The 21,246-nt window shown below is 37.0% G+C and overlaps 1 protein-coding gene and 1 long non-coding RNA gene across 8 annotated transcripts in view; one reads left to right on the top strand and one right to left on the bottom strand.

Moving 5' to 3' along the window:
• Positions 1–3,330, top strand: part of LOC142604982 (uncharacterized) — a 43,970-nt gene extending 40,640 nt beyond the window's left edge. The window contains exon 4 of the long non-coding RNA XR_012838811.1: positions 3,023–3,330. This is a non-coding gene — a long non-coding RNA (uncharacterized LOC142604982). The remainder of the gene's footprint in view (positions 1–3,022) is intronic.
• The window catches only part of MAGI2 (membrane associated guanylate kinase, WW and PDZ domain containing 2), a 770,610-nt gene that overhangs the window by 103,408 nt on the left and 645,956 nt on the right, over positions 1–21,246 (bottom strand). For all 7 annotated transcript variants that reach the window (XM_075774424.1, XM_075774656.1, XM_075774500.1 and 4 more), the window contains exon 10: positions 14,833–15,468. In XM_075774424.1, coding sequence (XP_075630539.1) covers positions 14,833–15,468 — 636 coding nt within the window. The remainder of the gene's footprint in view (positions 1–14,832; positions 15,469–21,246) is intronic.

The raw sequence follows: 21,246 nt of genomic DNA, 5'->3' as shown, positions 1-21,246 counted from the left end.
TCCAATATTTAGCAGGGACTAAACATTAGATGCTCCTGATAACACAGATCCTGAAGTAATTTATCCTATTGTAAGGAAGCCTTTGTTTCTTGTACCATAAGTAAGTTTTTGATCTATCAGGCATTTGACAGTTCTAGACTAAGTTCCTCTATTTCTCAGTGGATGTTCTGTTTGGCAAAATTTTTTTAAAAGGTCTAGGACTCAGTCTTGGTAGGAGGTATTTTAAACTTCATAATATTTCATAGGAAACCAATTACAATCCCACTCTAGTTTCAACAAAATTGTATGTCCAGCTACTCAGAATTTAATAATTCAGCAATTATTGCTGCAATTTTAAAATATCAACAAATATACAACAGAAAGCAAACAAAAATATCTTCAGATCCTCCACTGAACAGTTTTTCCATGAAGAATATTCTGAAAGTTGTGTGTTCTGCCATACAAAGAAAGACCTTAAATGGAAGACATGATGAACATCTATAATTCTCCTTAATCTGGTAAAGATTGCTTACCGTTAATGAGAACCAGTAAAAACAGTGCGCAAGTAGCTATCACATATTAATGAATAAAAGTGGGTACCTCTGTGCTCAATCACAAGTCATGAATTTTTATTCATCCCTTTCCTAGTATGAGTGAGTTAGAAATGCAACTAAATTGCAACTTCTACACCAGCAGTCTGCAATAGATGCATTTTGATTTAATGACAAAAATATGTATCTTGTTACACTGCAGTTCTTCATCTCTCAGACAATACGGGGGATCAAAAAAACCCCAAAAAACAACTTGTGAACAATTCAGAATTAGTATTCACTCTCTAGAGATTAGGTTTGATCCTCCACACCCATAATTTCAGAGGCATTCATTTTTCTTTCCTAAATTTGTTGGGTTTAACTTGCAACCTTATTTCCAATACAGAAAATGAATGTTTTCTTACTTATATTGCATCCTAAACCACTATTATTTATTTTTAATTCCTATTATCCTTTGAGATCTGTATATATTTCCAAATATAACCTTCATAGTTTTAAATAGCAAAAGGGAAAGTGGTAGCAGTATATTTCCATTTGGGGCTCTTTTTCTGACTTCATTATTACAATGATGCATATTATCTTTGTTTTTTATCACCCCAAATTGTAAAACTTTTTGTAAAAATCTCTGAAATCCCTAGAATTTCTGTGTAATTATGTTTCTTCATTACTAATTCACATTTAAATAGCCATAGAAATTACTTTGGAGTTACAGCTCAGGAGGATAAGCATCATCAGTCCTTAGTTCCAGCATTCAAGCCTTTGACCTGCAATGTAGAGAATATGCCAACCTGGGATGTTGGTGAAGAAATTAATTTTTATTTTGCATCAATGTAACTAGTTTTGATTAGGTATTTCCTTCCCACCTGAGACAGAATCCCAGGTTAGCCAAAGATTTAAGCTAGATCTGCCTAGAATCCTTCTTATAGACAGCTCCAAAGGCTTATATATATGTGTGTGCATATATATATAAACCCAAACAAACCCCAAAACGTGAGGCTTTATTATAACATATAAGAATGGAGAATATAGAAGCAAAAGGGGTTTCTGAACAGCTGCTTACTATGTCCCTACATTACAAGTCCTTGTTTCCAGTGAAATCAATAACTTCTTGAGTTACAGCAAGCTCTGTATACCCCCTGCCAGTCCCCAGAAGATTTTCATCCCACTCCCTCTGGGGCCTATGGGTCTGGTCCTTGCTCCTCTCAGCAGGTTCCTGGATTAGGCTGCAGATGTCCAGCTCTTTGCCCTGAGTCCTCTTCCACTTGCTCAGATCCCACAGCCATTGGAAATGTCTCCCCATGAGGAGAGGAGGAGTGATCTGTCTTCACTGCAGGAGGACCTGCCTGACCCAAGTACTTCTCAGAGGAAGACAGGTAGCATACGCACTTGGAAGAAACCAAATAAATGTTCTCCATCAGACTGCTATTATCTACTTGACACAGAGGGTGGTTGTAGCTGATTTAAGTGAATAGATTCTCATGCTAACCATAAATGTCTTTCAAATAGTTTTATAGCTAGTAGACTCTGGAACCCAAAGTGTTGTAGGTCAGGGACCATGCTTCCTCTGTGCTGAAAAAAAGGATCACCCTACAACATGACTCCTTAGATAACTGTTTACATGACCCAAAATATCTTTTCAGAATTCCTAATTCTTCACTATTTGGTTTCTATCCTATCAGCTCTGTTTTAGACCCCTTTTCCCAAGCCAGGTCCTCTTCTGCCATTTCTACAAGCTTTCAATCAATAGCTGCTTGCAAGATTGTTCACAGAAAATAAATTCTGAAATTATATGCTTAATTGTCTGTACAAGAAATGAGACATATTTTAGGAGCTGGGTATTAAGGAAACATCTTCCCATCTACCTTTCACATGGACAACGGAATCAGCTATTACTTTTGCTAGTAAAGAATTGTATGGAAAATCTTAGAGAAATCCCAAATTTCAGGTTATTATTAACAATAATAGAAACTTTAGTTAAAGACAAGGCTCTTGCAAGAGGCTTGACCTTTGCATAGTATATGGAAGTGTCATGTAATAACTTTGGAGAAAATGGGATAAAAGATGGAAAACCAAATATGAACTTAGGAAGCAGGGAAAAACCATCTGGAACAGGATTTCGTTGATTTTGTTAACATTCATAATAAATGCAATGAAATAGCTTACCAATGGCATCTTACTGAGAAAAATACATAAACGATAAGTTTTATTTTAAGAAATTGTGCTGAATTTTCTTTTTTCATTGTGATGTTATGCTCTGCTGATAATCGATAACGATTCAAAAGCACTTTGGCAAGTTTGGACTGCATTCTTTGCTCTGTGTTTCAGGAATTAATTTACACTGACTGCACAAAAATATTTTCTGTTTGCTGATGCTTAATTTATTAAGTATTCCACATTGGTCTTTATCAGTAACGTGTCACCTGTCCAATGATATGGACCAATCTCTCTGCCATCTGCAAATGTTATCAGTATTGATTTTATGTTTTCTACAGGATCTTCACAAAAAGTGTAATATAGGAAAAAGCCAAGGACTTATCTTAGAAGAAGCTCATTAAATATATATTCCCTCACTGATCTCCTAATCATGTTCAAAGATCAATCAGTTAACCAATTTTTCAATTCAACATAAGCAGTAATTTTACATCTTTCCACTTTTAAATAAGGAGTGGGGCTGTTGCATGTAAAGTCTTACAAAAGTCCATTATATAAAAACAATTAAATTTTATAATCCAGCTTGTAATATTAATATATTAATATATATTTAAACTATTTTCTGCAAGCCCACATTAATAACTTCTCTCTTATAAAGAAACCCAGATTATCTTCTATGGTAGCATAACTGGGATTCCAGATTTAGCTACAGGCACGAGATAGGTTCTAACAATTTTTTTTAAAATACACCCAAGTGTTCTGTGCTTGCCTCTGGTGTGTGGGCAGGATTCCTCTCACACCCCCTTGCCTGGCTGGCTGGTCAGCTAAGCTAAACTCCTCAGCCAGACTCCTCTGTAATCAGTGGAGCATAATGGGGAAATTCAGAGAACAAGCTGCTTAATCAATGGCTGAATAAAATGAGGTAAGTCATCCTCTTCAGGTGCCTATTTTCCACCACTGATGGCAGGGGGGACTATTTTGACTAATGTAGAGTAGAAATCCAAATTCTTTTACAGTTAAGTTGGGATTCATCTGACCAAATGCGAGTAGAAATGTAAATATGAAACTTCGGTGTGTGAGTTTTAAAAAAGTTTAATAATCAACAGGGAAGAATAGGTTTTTTTAGAACACTATTCATTTCAGCTACTTCAGATGTTTACAGCAGCTGAATGGCACCAGAGAGGTGCCTGCTTTCTTCATCATACAGGGATCCCTGCTTGCTGCCCAGCTCAGATGAGGAAGGATGCCCTGCAGCTCTCTGCACAGGATCCCTGATAACAACAGCTGAGGTGAACGTGGCAAGGCAAGCCTGGGAAGATAGACTGAAGTATGTAGCATGTAAACCAGTCCCAGCTTCTTTGCCTTTAAAGACCTATAAAAATGTACATTCATAGTTAATTATCATGAGATGGCTGTTTTAAAAGGGCCATTTTGACTGAAACTGTATGTAGCTGGTTTTTCTTTTAATACAATGCATCCTAATGTGCTCCTATTAGGATAAAGAGCTTGATACAGTTGAAAGTCTGGTATGCAATGAACAAGTTACTAGATAAACATCTTGCTTAATTAAGATTAACCTTAGTAGAAATAATTGTTGTATTTGATGTCCATGTAGTGAATGTTAGCTGTTCCTATTTTAGAGCCAACCTCATGAGCCATTGAGATCACTCAGGTATGCTATATCATAAATAAATAAACACTGCATTATTTTTCAATTATAGTGTGAGAATAATTTGCTGTGTATATAATTTAATGAACACATATGGCAAGCTAAAATCAAAAAGCATGTCTTCATTCTTTCTGTTTGCATTGATTTCTAAAGAAATAGATATTGTTTTAATATAAAAATATATATATTTAATATGGTGTAATAAGGAGACAAGATTAAGTAACTTCTCTTTCTCTCTGAGATGTACTGTGGAAGAAGTTTAAAATTATCCAGACAGTGATTTATCACATTCAGTCAGAGACCCTCTCTTTTAGCACTTCGGGCTCCCAAAGATGAGAAAGATGGACAACCATAGTGTAATATAAGTGTTTATATTGGAATGGACAGTTGGAATTCATCTAGTCCAACCTCCTTCTCAAAGCAAGGGTAAGTTCAAAGACTGGGCTGACAGTCAAGAATGACAGCTTCTCTGAATGGCTCAAATGAAGGAAAATGGAGCCAGAATGACAAGCAATAATCATACAGACTGAGGAAGGACATGGAAAAAGCTAGCAAAGAAGGGCATAAATTGGATGGAGATGACTAGCTTCGACTCTACCACATTTGTTGGTTCTCACTGGCTGCAGACCAATGCCCTGTGGACTTTTTGTTTTCCCAGACTTCTCTCTGGATTGCTCTAGGATCTCCCATTGATGTTCTCATCCTTCATTTTGGTTACGCAAGTTGAATTACTCTGCTAGAATCTTTCCATTTTCTTTTAGAAATTCCTTATACTTATTCCTGAGAACATTACATGTTAAATAGCATGAGGCTTAAGAGCTATGCAAAAGAGCAGCTGGGTCTTCTGATGCATTATCCCACTAGGATCATATTTACAACATAAAAAGGAACATGTTTCTCCACTGGTCATTCCTTTTTTTCCTTAAGGAACAGATTAAGGTGTTGTCAGCGCTACTTCAGAGATATGATAGCGTTTATACTGCAGTAGAGAGGCACTGCTTGGCCCCAGAAGCCTAAAATAATCACATTTATTGAGAGTAAGTAGTTTAAAATAAATAAATTATTTCACATGTAAAGTAAGGAAAATATGTTGACTTAGTATTGACAAATGTATTTAGTTAAGCTATTAAAATATATGCAAATAATACTGCAGTATTTCCTGTAATCAGCAAACCTTTTCTATGATGCTAACTAATCCCCAAGGAATTTCTTAATGAATTTTTTTTATTCTTTAAGAAAAACTGTATTATTATTATTATTATTATTATTATTATTGCTATCATTATCATCATTTATCCTTTTAAAATATTAGCAAACTTTTTGCTAGGGAAAAATACAACTCATTGTGGAAATGGAAATTAATTGATAAAATGAATTTAAAGAGCATTAAAATACTTTCTCATTCAAAGGTTTTGAGTCTGTGCTTTTATTAATGCATATAGTCTTTTTCTAATTATCACAGGATCTTTGGAAGTTCTCTATCTAGAACACATGAAATGCAATAAAAAATGCTTACATTAGAGAAAAAAAAAATCTAAAAATTCCATTAAATATAATTTGCACCTGACTGAAATATACACTAAAAATAAGGTGACCCTAGGAATGTGTGCACCAAAAGCTTGCCTTCTTTTAGCTCATGGTAATAAAAGGTACAAAATAAATAAAAGTCAAGATTTTTCTCATTTACCACACAGGAAAACTGCACAGTATGTTTCTTATACACTGAAATACTGTTCCAAGTTACGACAAATCCGGCTTTGGAAAGCAATTTATTTCTTTTAGAAATCTGTTTGACACACTTGGGAGTCAACTTTCAGAGTTTGTGCCTGACAGCTTTAGCTTCCATGTCCTTTTTTATACAGTAATCTGAAGGTGACACAGCAAAGGTGTATGTTGGCTTTGATTGTGTTTGAATTATGATTCACCCAAAGGCTTCCTGAGAAGGGCACTGTTGTAGTTAATAAATGCATGCTCTTGGTTTATAAAAAAATAAAAAAAGTTGAGCATTACTTAGAGAGAGCAAGTGTAGCCATTGTTAAAGCCTTCCTTCCCTTCTTAAGAATGTAAAAGAAAATTGCTTAAAGAATTGTACAGGGATAAATACCTCATCTAGAAGACTAATTTAGTTTCTGTGTTTTTACTAGATAGGCAAACCGTAGGAACCACGAGAGTTTTGTGGCTCTTGTAAGTGCTTTAGGAAGTGCCTGAAAATCACACCTTCCCATCTCCCCAGTGCTGTGTCTCGTGTCTGTAGCACAATAGATAATGTACTCACTTGTTTCATAGTGTATTAGCTTACTTTATTACTATAAAATATTGCACTATATTACAAATCACCACGTCACAACGTCTACACAATGTACTTTGACAACAGATTTGGAAACTCAACAAATGTTGTTTAATAGGACATTACATTATACTGAACCAACAGAAACATTGTTCAACACATTTAGACTAAACTTTAGACATGCCTCAGTACACAAGCACAGGTTGTATGGTATTTTTTAGAATCCAGCTCTGTAGTTCTCCCTCCCTAGGCTGAGATCACCTAGATCTCCTCTGAGGAAGGCTAGGTTCACTCAGAGCCTGTAGTACGGGCAAGTAGGAAAAAAACAAGTTTCTTCATAGCCCAGTATTGTGGCAGGTTCTCCCATGTACCATGCTTGGGAGGTATTTGGCTTCAAGAGATGCCGTTTTTTCACTGAGATGCACAGTCCAAGATAACCTGGTTAGTTTTCTGACAATACCCTTGCAAGAACAGAGGAGAAACTTCTCTGGTGTGGCCAGATTCCAGTGTAGGCAAGTCAAAAATTCTGTTTTCTCAAACAAACTGTTCTTCAATTAGTATTAATTCATTCACTAATATCAATAAGACTGAAATCAGTCTACAGTGCTGCCAGTAGAGCTCTTGATTTCTAGCAGTGACGTGGGCTGCAGCTATCAGTCACAAACATGCCCTGCACTCCTCAACAGAGACAAGTAGATGACTGTCGTGAAGGCAGAGTTCCGCAGCTCTGCACAAAGCCTAGTCTCTGTGTACACCTAATAATGATAATGTCTGACTTCTTACTGTGTGTAGCCTCATCCTGGGCATAAGAATTTAATGGTAATATAGCCATTGGAGCAATGGTAGTTACCTCTTTATGACGTGCAATGATGAGAATCTATTTCTACACGCTTGTGTTTCTTTTATGCTAAAAGGTCTTCTAAAGGGACCTATTTCTCCCGTGTGCAGACTAACTCCTCTTAATGTCAACAAGAGTTAGGCACACACATCCCTAGGAGAAGTGTCCCCATAAGTTTTAATAGAAGCACTGTTCAAATTTAACACAGACCATATAAGCCTACATTAGAAAACAGTTTCACTGATAATAAAAGTACTTTTGAAACAAAATGCTTGCTAATAGTCATTAAAAACCTTCTATGCAATATATGTAAAAAAGATTTATCTAATGCTTTGCAAAATTATCCACAAATGTACCACACAGTGCACAAACATTAATAAGAAAGAAGCAGCAAAACCATAACACTACTACTTTGAAATGCAATGCAATTAATACTACTTCCATTAATACAGTGTAATAGCTACTAACTATTATTGATGTCTATTTTTTCAGGAATCCATATTCATTAAGGAGGTCTATGGTTTCTTTTTCTTTTATTCAGAAATATGGAAGCAATTGCACACTGTTTCACTGCTAATCACAGCTATACAAGAAAAAATATGAAAGTCTCATTAGTGTGAATTTTAGGATAACTGGTCTCCTGCCATGACTCCCTCTGTTCAAATTTGTCATTCCCTGTGCTACTGAGAGGTTACCATTTCTCTTACTAACAAGATTTAGATCGAGTCCCTTCATAAACTAGGCTATATATGTAACTTACTTCTAGTTTACCTACTATAACATGTAAAATATTTATTAAAATAGATTTTATATCAGATGACTACAACAAGATGCTTAAAAATATTTCAAGTTAATCCAAAGTATAAAACAGTCTCAATGTGTAGGACTAAAAGGATGTAAATATTTTGAAGGTTACTAGGAGAGTATGTATCTCGCAGCTAAAAATATGATACTCTGTAAGGTGAGACATGCCTTGTAAAAATGAATCTGGAAAGCAGTGCTTCCAGGAGTTATGTTAATATAACAGCAGTATTTCTTGCACTGTAACAGTATTTTCTAAAAATCTTTTAGAGATTTTATTTCTGGAATTAACATAGGAAAGAAAACTGCCCCTCTCACAAGGCTGTTATGAAACTACCTTGCAGAAAATATTGATTTTTATGCAGGGAAGGTAGGAAGGGACAAATGACCGAAGCTGGGGGATGGGAAAAAGGGCAAGATCACATCTAACAACAATGTCAACGAAGTGGACAATGTAGCATGACTCACAATGTTTTTGACCATTAAATATTTCTGGCATTACTAGCTAAGAACAGAAAAAAAAAAAAAGAAAAAAAAAGAACAAAAAAATGAAACAACTTCAAAAACCAGCATGAGAAGGATACGTTTACAGAGAACTCATGCTGAGAAAACTATTGAATTTATGATGTCATATAAAAGAACATAATTTTGAGATGGAAAGGAAAAAGGTCAGTTTCCCATCGGTTTTAAAGCAGACAGACCCAGGAACAACAGAGCACTTCATAGACCTGAAATGGTGTGGTAAATCAGAAAAAGAAAATTGAAAGAATATGTTTTAGCAGCATCTTGGACAGAAGAAGTTTATGTCATTGACTTCTAGGTACCAATGGTTCACATGGTTCACTTCAAATGGGTCAGTGGTTCACTACTAGGTTCACGTGCATATTCCCTTTGTGGGATCAAATGTCCCTCAAACTCACAAATGAAGGATATGTGTGCCATTTGAGAATACAGCAGGGCTAAAACCGCCGATGTTGCCAAATGGATCTAAGTTCCTCTCAACATTAGAATACTCTCAAGAAACAGGAGGAAAGGGATCAGGAGCAGATGTACAGTTGGAGTAACTGTCTGCAGAGGAGAAAGTATGGCAGGAAGCAGGAGAACTGTCAGACCTTGTATCTCCCAATATCTCTTGTCAGAGACAACAGAAAGAAGCGTACCTTCATGAACAAAGTAAGCACAAAGAGGCTGCTATTAATTCAGAGTACACATAAGAAGCAATTAAACCAAGACTGGGTTCCTTTAGGAGGCGACCAGAAGGAAAAAAATCACCAATGACTCAGGGATGTAAAAGAGTAGAGACAGCAGGATGATAGAAAACCTCCATAAGTCCCAAATCAAAAACCTACACTATCCTCCTAACAACCCATTTCTTCAAACCCTCAGTACTGTTGACTAGAAAGTCCTGAACTGGGGATGAGCAAGCCATGAGATACAAGGTCTTCAGTTTGCACCAGGTACTGTCTTAATATTTTGAATGAAGATCTGCAGAAGCAGAGTCAAAGCTCTAGAGACCTCAGTAGTGGGCTGAGGTTGTGGAAGCAGGAGATCAGTAGGGCCTGGGCCAGACTAGTGTTAGACTACTGATGGTGCTGCCTGCAGCTTCATCTTGTGCAGCTTTCTCAAGAGAGAGGACAACCTGTAGAAAAAAGAAGTATGCGCTTTCCTGACCAGAGGAACTGAAAGACATCATATAGCAAGCCAGGACAAAAAAATAGAAAAATAATTTGTCTCTATGGTAGAGAGGTAAATCTGAGATCAGTCCACGGAAAGGGCACCAAAGATGTAGTATTCCTTCCATTGAAGTCTGCTCATCCTGAGGGGCTAGGCTTATTCACTAGAATTCTAGTGGAAGGTGTTCCTGCCCATGGCAGGGGGGGTGGAACTAGATGATCTTTGAAGTCCCTTCCAAGCCAAACCATTGTATGATTCTATGAAATGATTCTATGAATATGCAGAGATTTTTTTTTTGGTGAAGTTTCTGGCTGTTTTGGAAATTGCTGATGCTTTGTGTGCTATACTGGTATCTGTTAGCAGTCTTAAGGAGTTATAAACTTCTACTGGGGTTTACACAAAATCTGAGAAAGGTACTTGGCCATCCTTTTATTCTCACACTTTACATCTACATAGTTAAATTCTCCCTCCTCATCTTGACTGATTGTGCACTGCGTGTGGTCCACACTATCTCCCATATCATGTCAGGGTGGAAGTGGCTGCTGGCTTCTTCCAGTCGCATGCCAGGACTGGGCTAACAATTAACCAGTATGGACAGTGCATCAGTTCTCTGTCTCCATTTCATACTAACAGTCTTGGTTTCTCAGAGCCTGTTTGGATTCCACCATTATAAAGCAGCCATCTGATGTAGGAACTTTGTCAGGCTCCCACTTTTTGCATTTAGTTTTAATGTTTCACTCACAGCACTTGTTTAGGGGGTTGCCATAGCTTCATGAATCAGTCCTGGATTATCTTCAGATTTCCTTAACAACAGTATTTCAGACATAGTCTTGATGGACCTACATTTGAATGTGTCAGTTCTTTTTCAGACAGGAACACTTCTGGGGCTGGGCTGCTGTCTATAGGTTCATATATTTCAAGGTACTTTCCCAAAGAGATGGCACATGTCAGGTACTTGGATAGCTCACTTAGTAGAACATGCCAAAACCAATTTTTGATGTCCTAATTAGTGAATATTTTGTTCTACATAAATTTGGTATGTACTGCTTCAACCACGTAGTGCTGTTTTTCAGTACTTCTGAACTAATGCAGAATTCTGTTCTATCCACATTTGGATGGACTGATTTTTGAGAGCTCTTCCATACTATTTCAGCAGCCTATACTCAATGCAGACTGCTGCAAAAACTGAGGATGATGTGTGAAGGCTGAATTAAACTGAAGCAAAGCTAGAAAGGGGTAAATATGTTTGGGTAATGAACAAACACTTTCATATCTTTTTTTCTATTAATTTTTACTTTTTTTTTTTAGGCAACACTTTCCCACCATCTTTTCCTTTTTTTTTTTTTTTTCCCCAGCATGAACACTTCTGTCAGCTTATAGTAATCAATGGAAACTATATGGCTGGTCAGCAAAAAACAGATGCAAAGAAACCAAACCAAGCAGCGCATCTCTGTTTAGCAAAGAACCTGACTAAGAAAGAAGATTGTAAGATCTCTAGCCACAGAGTATTGTCGTTGTCTTCTAAACAAGTGCTGCTTAGTATTTTTCTTAGATATACAATGATATTTATTTCCATTATTGTTTTTTAACAAGCAGGTAAATTACTACTTCTGCTTTAGAAATTTTAAAATGAGTACACTACAGATTCAATGGGACATCCTCCAGCTGGATTGTACCCCATGACAAGTTTCTGTTTGGTGTTGGTTCAGACAGTTTTCTTTAGTGGCCTCTCTAAATCTGAGTACTGCTATTCCCTCCATCTTTTTGAACCACGCAGACCTTTCCTTTCCCTGCACTCTCTGGCTGTTGACCTTCTAGGCTTGAGGGACAATGGCTTTTTAAATGCTGTAGCATGCATACTATATGCATGAGAGAGAGCATTTTTTCCTGTATAAGATGCTTTTTTCCTATAGTGTGAATATATCTCAGCCAATATCGATCTGTTTCTTGTCTGCAATGTAGATAAGGTTGCTGGATGGGAGAGAGAAATTAAGTCACTTCTTACAAAAATGGATTTGCCACAGTGAACTATGCAGTCAGGCCATACTCGTATCAGAGACAGAATACATTACAAGGCAACACACAACCTTATGCAAAACACAGCCTTCATCTTCCATGGGCAGCAATAGTTCTTTGGTCTTAATCTTAAAAATGAGACACTAAATACAGGATGCATAGGGTAATGATGGAAAAGGATGGTATTATTCAAGTGACATTACACATTAGAGATAATCAAATAAAAATCAGATCTATGAGTAACCAGAAAGTATGTCTTGCTTCACCAGTGTCACAGACTAAATATTTTAGAATCATAGCAGGTTCCTCTAAGTACTGGAATTTTGTTTGGTATTCAGATTATCTCACATGACCAAATCTTATCATCTGTTTCTTATTCATAACACGTGGGATAGACACATACATCTGAACCAGTCATCCTCAATTCCCTTTATAGTCAGTCAAGCAGAATATATACTTTTAGGGTACACATGACTTATTTGAAACATCTACATTGGAATGGCATGAATTGCACCCTAGAAAGGCTTATTTCTGCCCAGGGACTATAAAAGGAGACATGACAACTAGCATAGATATAATCACCTGCATTACAGATGTATATTTCATCACATGGATTCCCTTTTTTTTATGAATTTATGAAAAAAACACCCCAGATTGTCACCTTAAAACAGTTCTCATATTTCTGTTAAGCTATGATTTAGCTGTCTCTCAGGTAGAGTAGGTTTGTCTCATACACTGTATTTTTTCACTTCCTTTGAATCAAATGAGCCTTTTCTTTAATTTCTGAGTCTAACAACCTTGCATTAAGGTATACTCATTTCTGATGTACAGAAATTTCTGATAGTAAACTTGCATTTGTTCTGTATCATCCCATTAAGTTTAATCACTCTGTAGTACTTTCAAACAGTTGCTTTAGTCTTGGTCATTGTTTTACCATGAACAAAACATGCTCTTGTTCCCTTCTCTGTATTCTCTAAAGCAACCAGCCACCCCCTGCCCCAGCAACAGAGGGATAAGACCCCGGAACACGTTACTGCATTTGGACCTAGTATTTAGTGTTGACTGAGCTAGGGCAACTATCTGTACCGCCATGCTTGGCCTGACAAAAGACAAGATGGTGTAAATTTATTTATTGAGGGTTGAGTTCAGTGCAGTATCTCCTATCTGCCACAGCAATCTGTAGAAAATAACCACTCAGTTAACGTACCAGAACTTGTTAAACTATCATGTTGATCAACTTGTTTTGATCATGAATCGATGCTCTAAGAAGAAATTCTCATGAGAGAGAGGAATTATCTTCCTGGGCTTGAGTATGTTGCTGCTTCAGGGGTTTTTTTTGCCACTGTCCTGCACTGATTGCTGAAATATCTATTTTGCTGTCTATTGTTACTCAGGCTTGTTCAGCATACTGGATTTCACACTCCACTTCTCTCTGAAGATTGGTGTTCTGAATTGTTTTCCTCTAGAGGAGGATTAGCTTGCATTTTTCAAAATAAAATCCTATCTTTTGGGGTTACATTAACCCTTCTAATCCCCTTTACAGTCTTTTTTTGCTATGCAATTTTCCCTAATTTCTCAGCATCTGCAGAAAAAAATGTTGCTTAATTCACTGTTCCAGATTCTTAATGGGTGTTAAATAAAACCAGATGTAATACCAACTAATATAGCACCTCTGTAACAGTTAACTTTCCCAAAGTTCATATACTATAGTGACACCAATTGGCCTTTACTTATCACTCTTAATTAGATTTCATTCCAAAGAAATATCAGATTCTGCCTCCTACAAAATCATTCTTTTAAATATAGATATGAAAAATGCTTTATAATGTCAATCTACAGATATTTAAATAATCTTATGTTTATTATTTCTGCAATTTGATTAAAATGTTACTATATTCTTGGTTCTAATGATTTGTAGGTTTTCTAATGACAAACATTTTGCATATGCAAACACTAATGATTCACTTCCCAACCTCTATTCTTCAGAAGGAAAGCAATTAGTATTTTTGTATAGAATTCTTTTTTTTTTCTTTTGAAACACAGTCACGTATATTCAGTGACACATGAATCCCTTTAGAGGAACAAAGATCTTGAATTAAAGAAATTCAATCATTATTCACTTCAGGTAATAATAAATTGTGATGGATGCTCATCTCAAAATATCAAAGAAAATTTGCTTGGCTAAAATATTAAAAGCTATCAAATTACTTATCACTGTCAAGGTATTCTGTTGTTACTGCTTCCTTACAGATAAGTCTTGACTCTCCCCTTCCAGTGGTGTGTATTCAAGCTTACTGTGTCAGGCTGGTCAGAAAAACTAAGTTGCTAGAGCTATTTTTTTTAAAGAGAGAAAAATATAGTATGGATCTTTGTTGTCAAGAAAGAAACAAAACAACTGTTGTACAATACTTCTTTTACAATGAAGAAAAAGGAGGTAAAATGGCTTATCAAAACCAGTAACCTTGTAAAGGGCTAAAAGATTGCTCTGATTTTGATCTACCATAATGAGTCAATATATACAATTATATCTAAAGCTCGCAGCAGTGCTTTGGGACTATAAGAGTTTGCTGCAGACACCATACAAACTATCACGAGGTGAAAAGTCTGGAACTGTTCTAGTTTTACCCTTATACAGAGGTGGAACCATTGACACTAAAAACACAAAAAGGAATGTACAACAAACTGTTAGATTTTGCCTAGGATACTTAATTGCAGACACACTTTTCCAGAACCAATGGTGTTACCTCCCATAACATGGAAATTAATTTCCGATCTAGCACACAAGAATGTAGTGAGTATATGTATGTCTTACGGTTTAGAACCTTTTACACACATTTTTGTAATGGTACAGACTTTCCAAACTTACCTCCTCTATGGATAATCAAAGAAGTTTCACTTCCAACAGGACATTCTTTAAGTATATCCACTACTTCTGCATGGCTCAGGTTCTGTACATTCTGCTGGTTGATCTCAACAATGAGGTCACCTTCACACAAACCAGGACATCCCTGAATGTCTAGAATTTGCTTCACCCTCTGTCCTGTAGGACTGTCTGCTATAGTGAAGCCAAAGCCCTGGGCCCCTTTCACAATGGTTAAGGTCATGAGTTCAGCTTGGGTGGCCCCAGAAGAAGCCATTGATACATTATCATCATGGGCAGGTGGTGGGAATGTGCTATCAAGCTGACTATCTGCTGGAATGGAGTGCAAGGAGTGTGGTGGTCGATCTGTTACGTCTGGAACAGACTGAGAAGTCCTAGAAATGTATTCCAAATAAGTTTCATAGTTATGTCTTCCATTTACCACTACCGGAGGCCTCTCCATTACTGCAAGGGGTGGCACCATGCTGTTGGCAGGATCTTCAGGATCAAAGGGCAAAGGGTATCCACGACATAGCACCAAGTTGACACTCTGACCAATAGGAACAGACTGGAAGAGTTTGACTACATCTGCGTGAGTATGTCCAAGTACACAAACTTCATTAATATAGACAATGACATCACCTAGAAAGAGAAAAAAAAAAAATGACAGCATGAGACAACTTCAGTTACTGTATATGCAGTGCAATTTTTTTTTTAATGAGATTGAACTCTACTAAAAAATACAATAAATTAGATCAACATGCTGACTCAAATAGTGGAGACAAAAAATTACAGTTTGTCTGCCAATAAATATAATACCAATAGACAATGATAGCACTACTGTGGAAATTCATAGCTGGAGAATTAAGCTGGATCCAGACATACACTTTTTCCCAACTACCTTTCAGTGTAGTCCACAGATTACTTTTTTATAAGATACAATGGAAGTTTAATTGGAGGCTTGGTATCAAGAAATATCATTGTTTGGTGAAGAGTAAAAGGAAAAAAAAAGGAAATAGTAAGTACTTGTGGACTTAAGAATCAAAGAATAGGGATGCAAGACTGTGCATGCATGTGCATAAGGAAATACTTTTTGCATTGATCATGATATTGACAGTTTCCTATTAAATGTCATTACTTGCCATCAGACATCCAGGACTACTACAGTAATTTCCTATTCTAGGCATGAACTAAACTGTATCTTGCATATCATAGAGATATTTAGTGGTATTTTGTTGTAGCCATGATGGTTCAAGGACCATGACAGGACAAATTTTGTAGGTAGGTATAATAGGATTTATTAGAAAAATCTAGGCAAATGCCTGAAAATCAGTTTAATACTTCCAGCTAAGCCAGTTGGTCAAACAAAAATAAAGATAATATCTTTATCTCCAAATCTTGTCTCATGTATAGTACAGAGCTACCAGTCAGAGCATATATGAAAGAAGAATACTTTAAGTCACCAGGCTATTTATGGGTCTCCATATTGCTCATACATCAAACGCTTCTGTTACTGACAAGTTCAGAAATAAGTTCAAGTTCCTTCTTTTTGTTAGAATAGATCTAGATATTTACAGCCATAAATAATTTTTATGGTACTGTGAAGGTGCATATTAAAATAAAAATGAGTAATCAGTACAAAAGATATTCAGAACAGTTTGATGATCCACAGTCAGTTTCCACTTTAATAAAATGCATCTTTATAATAAAGGAGAAGGATGTTTAGTTAAAGAAGTCCACAAGTTAAAGTATTTTTCTAAGTGAAGATCATCTTATTATCCTACAATTACTTAAGAAGAAGAAATAATTTATACAGACCACACTGTTAGATGTCTACAAGGTACACAGTTCAACAATTGACCTATCATTACATAATGCTTTTTAATGGTATTTCAAATTTCAGCAATAAAACGGGAATGATTTAGGGAGGATGAGGTGGTGTGTGTGGAATTGCTTCAAGTGTGTTTATGAAATCATGTCTTTCAAGTACTTCAATCAAAAGATCTAATCAAGCAAACTGAGGAAAAAAGAGCATCATCGAGATGCCAATGCAAGGGCTGTTTCTATGTGAAAACGAAATGGTCAGTTCCCACATGATATGCCTGTCTAACAGCCTGACAGTAATTAATTGCATATGCACAAATAACGATTCAGAGAAAAATTTCTTCAGAGGGCATTAGGGAAAAAATGCTAAGAGACTTTGTTTAAATGTTTGTGAATATTATTCACAGAATTCTTAGAAGCTGCAAATACTGTCTTAAATGTGCATCATAAATAGATTTCAAACTATAAGCAAAAGCAGTAAGGTCACTTTATAGGCAGTGCTGAAAGAACTCCAATGCTTCTGTCTCAAGCAGCTGAGAGTACAACAGTTTTCAAAAGTCAAGATTTAAAAGAGAAAAAGAATATACTGTAATAAATTATCGTGGCAATGGCTGCAGTTCATTGCGATTTGCTCATGCCCTGGTATAGAAAGATCTTACCTGCATTCTCACTCCTGGCTTCCGCATTAGCAGTGAGGCTGACATTGCTCATAATAGGACTGATACTGTTGAACTGAGACCTCTTCAATGCATGCTCCTGTTTCAGTAGCTTATGCCTTAATAGTACCCTTGCAACTTTTTAATCCATGCAGTCTTTATTTCCCTGAGTGCTGGCTATGCAGATATGTGGTGGGAGGAGACCAATCTGTTTGTTCATCCTCTCTTGCAATACTTAAGCAGGGTGCAAAAGGAATAATGCGTATATTGTGTTGGGCAAGTAAATCATTGTCTGTTTTCACCCCTTCACATTAGACATTTGTACAGCACTAGCTGTGATCTAAAACTTAAACCAATATGGTTTTCAAAAATCAGAAAATCAGATAAACTAGTTGACATTACATAGGTCTCCAGTGAAAAGAAATCAGCTTGTGCACCAGAAGTGCAATCAGGAAACATATAGGCCAAGTAGCCCCATTTCCCAGTCACTAAACAGCTAAAACTAAGCATTAGAAGGTCTTGGGTAAGAACTCCTTCAAACAATGACCCTGCACTATCCCTCACAAGACAGCAGAAAATTCTTCAGCATTTCCTGAATCAACATTTTCAAAGGTCTTTGTGGTTTCTGAGGTATAACATGAATAGTATGTCTAGGCACACTCTGAAGTTGTAACTCACTCACAGTTGAACCGTTTAGGACCCATAATGCTGTACTGTCATATGGAGAACTTATGGCTGAAGGTTAAGAGGGATGGGGAAAAAGGCATGACTTACTAAGTTCAACTCAAAGAAACAGTTACAATGGTGTTAAACCGGGAAGAAACAGTTTCAGATCATGAGACATGAAGGAGGAATAAAAGGGGTTAATTTCAGAAATCCTTCAAATAAATCTCTGGACTGTAGGAATTTCTCCAAACCTAACTCATTTTCCAGGCTGAGTTCCTCATTGCTGACATAGAGAGAAGTACCCAGCATTTGGTAGGAAGAGAGAGATAAGTTAAGAGCATTACAGAGCCAGTGCCATGCTAATGCAAAGTTCAAAACCTCTCTACTTTAGGAAAACTCCCTGAGAGGTTCCTGTAGCATCTTTTCTGCCTGTTCTCTCCTGCTGCTTTTAGTAATAATGGGTGCATATGGACAAGCATAATAGCGATCCCCTTTATAATTCCTGCCTCATTTTCTGAGCAAGCCATAGCCTGCCTCCAGAAATCACAGTTTCACAGTGAGTGGGTATCTTTGAAGTTATGCAGAACATTTATATTAAGCATCAAACTTTGCTTGACTTTTAGAATTAAACCTACTAAAATGACTGGAGCTTGCTTGCAGAATCACAGAATAATTGAGTTTGGAAGGGACCTCTGGAGGTTATCTTGTCCAACCCCCTGCTCAAGCAGGGTCACCTAGGACCAGTTGCCCAGGCCTGTGTCCAGACGGCTTTTGAATGACTCCAAGGAGGGAGACTCCACAATATTTCTGGGCAATCTGTTCCAGTGTTTGGTCACCCTCAGAGTAAGAAAGTGTTTCCTGATTCTCAGATGGCACCTCCTGTGTTGTAGTTTATGCCCTTTGACTCCGGTCCTATCACTGGGCACCACTGGAAAAAGCCCGGCTCCATCTTCTTTGCACCCTCCCTTCAGGTATTTACATATATCAGTAAGATCCCCCTGAGCCTTCTCTTCTCCAGGCTGAACATCTCCGTACTTCACCATCCTCACTATAGGGTGCTCTCTCCAATTTCATCTTCCTCACTAGCCTGTACAAACTCTACACATGCCTTACCAACCCTATCTTACATGAGACTGTTCAGAGATGAGGGAGACCAGGAGGGCTCGTCTACGGAGAAGGCATCTGAATGAGACTTTCTGGATGAAGTGGCAGGTTTGATAGACACCCAGCAGAGTAGACAATAAATATCCTGCCCTGCATCTTAAACATCTACACAATCACAAGGACAGATTCTGCTGTCCAGCAGCCGATGTCCAAATTCAGCATTGAGTCAAAGAATGTTAGGGAACACCGACAGCGACCAAATTTGTCAAACTGTCTTACAATTACCTCTGCTTTACTTAAGGCTCTTGCATTTAACTGACAAATTTAGGAACACAGGTCTGGAGGGGACTTCCTGGATGGCTGAACCTAGCTCCCTGTTGTCAGATACAACACAGTATGTTACACTTGATGAAATTTGATGTCTTCTTCACAGAGATATCCATGAAGCCCCAAAATATTTCACTTCTTTAACTAGATTGTTTTGCTTATTAAATTTTGCTGATCATTACTTATTTTGTCATGGAATGTAAATGGACTCAATGTCTGAACGCTGGTCAAAGGTTACGTTTTGTTATCTACGTATTTCAAAGCAAAAACCAGACCTAAACTGTCATTATCTTTTGTTGGTTTAGTGACTGATGAAGAAATTTGCGAGCTTCAACATCCTCTAATGACAGATTCTTACATTCAATAATGTTGCAGAGTCAAATCTGACACCCTGGGGATTTTCTGCAAGCATTAATTCTGCAAAAAATACTTTTTTCATGCTTGAAGTGCTTGATCCAAACAGAATCTGTTATATTGATGTAACTCATTTCACATTACAAATTATCCTAATGTTTTGTGTAATGCTACCACTCCATTTCCCTCCTTTCTGAAGAACCTATACTATTCAGTGACTCCAGTTACTGTTTCTGCTGTGTTTTTATTACCCCTAGAATGTCTGTATACATGTCTTGCACAAGCAGGTAAAGTTCCTCCATTTTCTTACCCATATTTCCACCATTTGTATACAAACACTGTTTATTTCTTATTATGATTGTTTCTTGTGCACTCGGTTTACTGGTTGGAATTTTTTAATAGTACCTCAGTGAACTGAATTGCCTACTGGACGGCTCTTATTATCTAGAATCCTTCAAACTTCAAAGTCTGAATGCAGAGGAAGAAATGCAGATTAGATCTTTGTTGTTAATTTATGATCACATTTGAAGTTTAGTAGAAATTTCTCGTTATTTCTGGTGGGTTTTGGATCAAGCTTTTAGTATTTGTTTCATGTGCTTAAAATATGACAGAATGCTGTGATTTGGTGGGGGGGCAGAGACAGCTCTGCTACCCCCCTGCAACCAGCACAGGCCAATAGCAATGGCGCTAAAAACAGCCCACGGTTTGGCAAGTCAGCACAGGAAGCACCAGCTCTGCAAGACTCAGGCTGCATTTTTTTTTTTTTTTTTTTTTTGCATTTATAGCCCGGGTAAACTCTACTAAATTCTCCAGCATTATTCCCATTTGCATTTCTCAACCTTATACTCTAAATTCTGCATATTCATACTTTGCATGAGCTTCAGAACTAGCAATGGATGGTTACTTTATTGTTGAAGCTTTCCCTTCACCTGCCCACCCTCACTATCTACTGTCATTACTAGCTATTTCTGTCACTTCTCAGCAGTGACCTTGTCTTCTTTTTCTGCAAAGTCCTGCAACATTGCTGGCACTGTAGCCTATTAATAATAAATTCAGAGGTGTTAGCATGTTTCCAGAACTGAGGTATGAAACATGTGGGTAATTTTAATAACAAAGGCGTGTGATTGATGGTCATGCAAGAGGTGCAGATTCTTTAGTAATGAGGTATTTTTATATGTGCACATACTGTTACTAGTAGCAGCACAGAGAACTAGTGTGTGAGGCATCGTTTAGTCAAACAGTAGCAGCCAAATTATATTCTGAAACTTTGAATTTCAACTTCCTTCCACCTGCTGTAGGTGTTAATCCAATGCGTGAATACATTTTTTTTTTTGGTTATGAATAGGTAGAGTAATTTCTTTGGATGTAAAAGATTTCAAAAGGTTCTGCATAAACAGAAATTCTCTGTTTTCTTGTACTCTGACCTGCCAGACAACCTTGTAAAACCAAATTGGCTCTAGCTGCTAACATCTGCAGGGCATAAGTTTTA

Source organism: Balearica regulorum, chromosome 1, assembly GCF_011004875.1.
Source record: "Balearica regulorum gibbericeps isolate bBalReg1 chromosome 1, bBalReg1.pri, whole genome shotgun sequence".
NCBI lineage: Eukaryota > Metazoa > Chordata > Aves > Gruiformes > Gruidae > Balearica > Balearica regulorum.
Note: the sequence above shows the minus strand (reverse complement) of the source record. Positions and strands in the feature narration are given on the sequence as shown.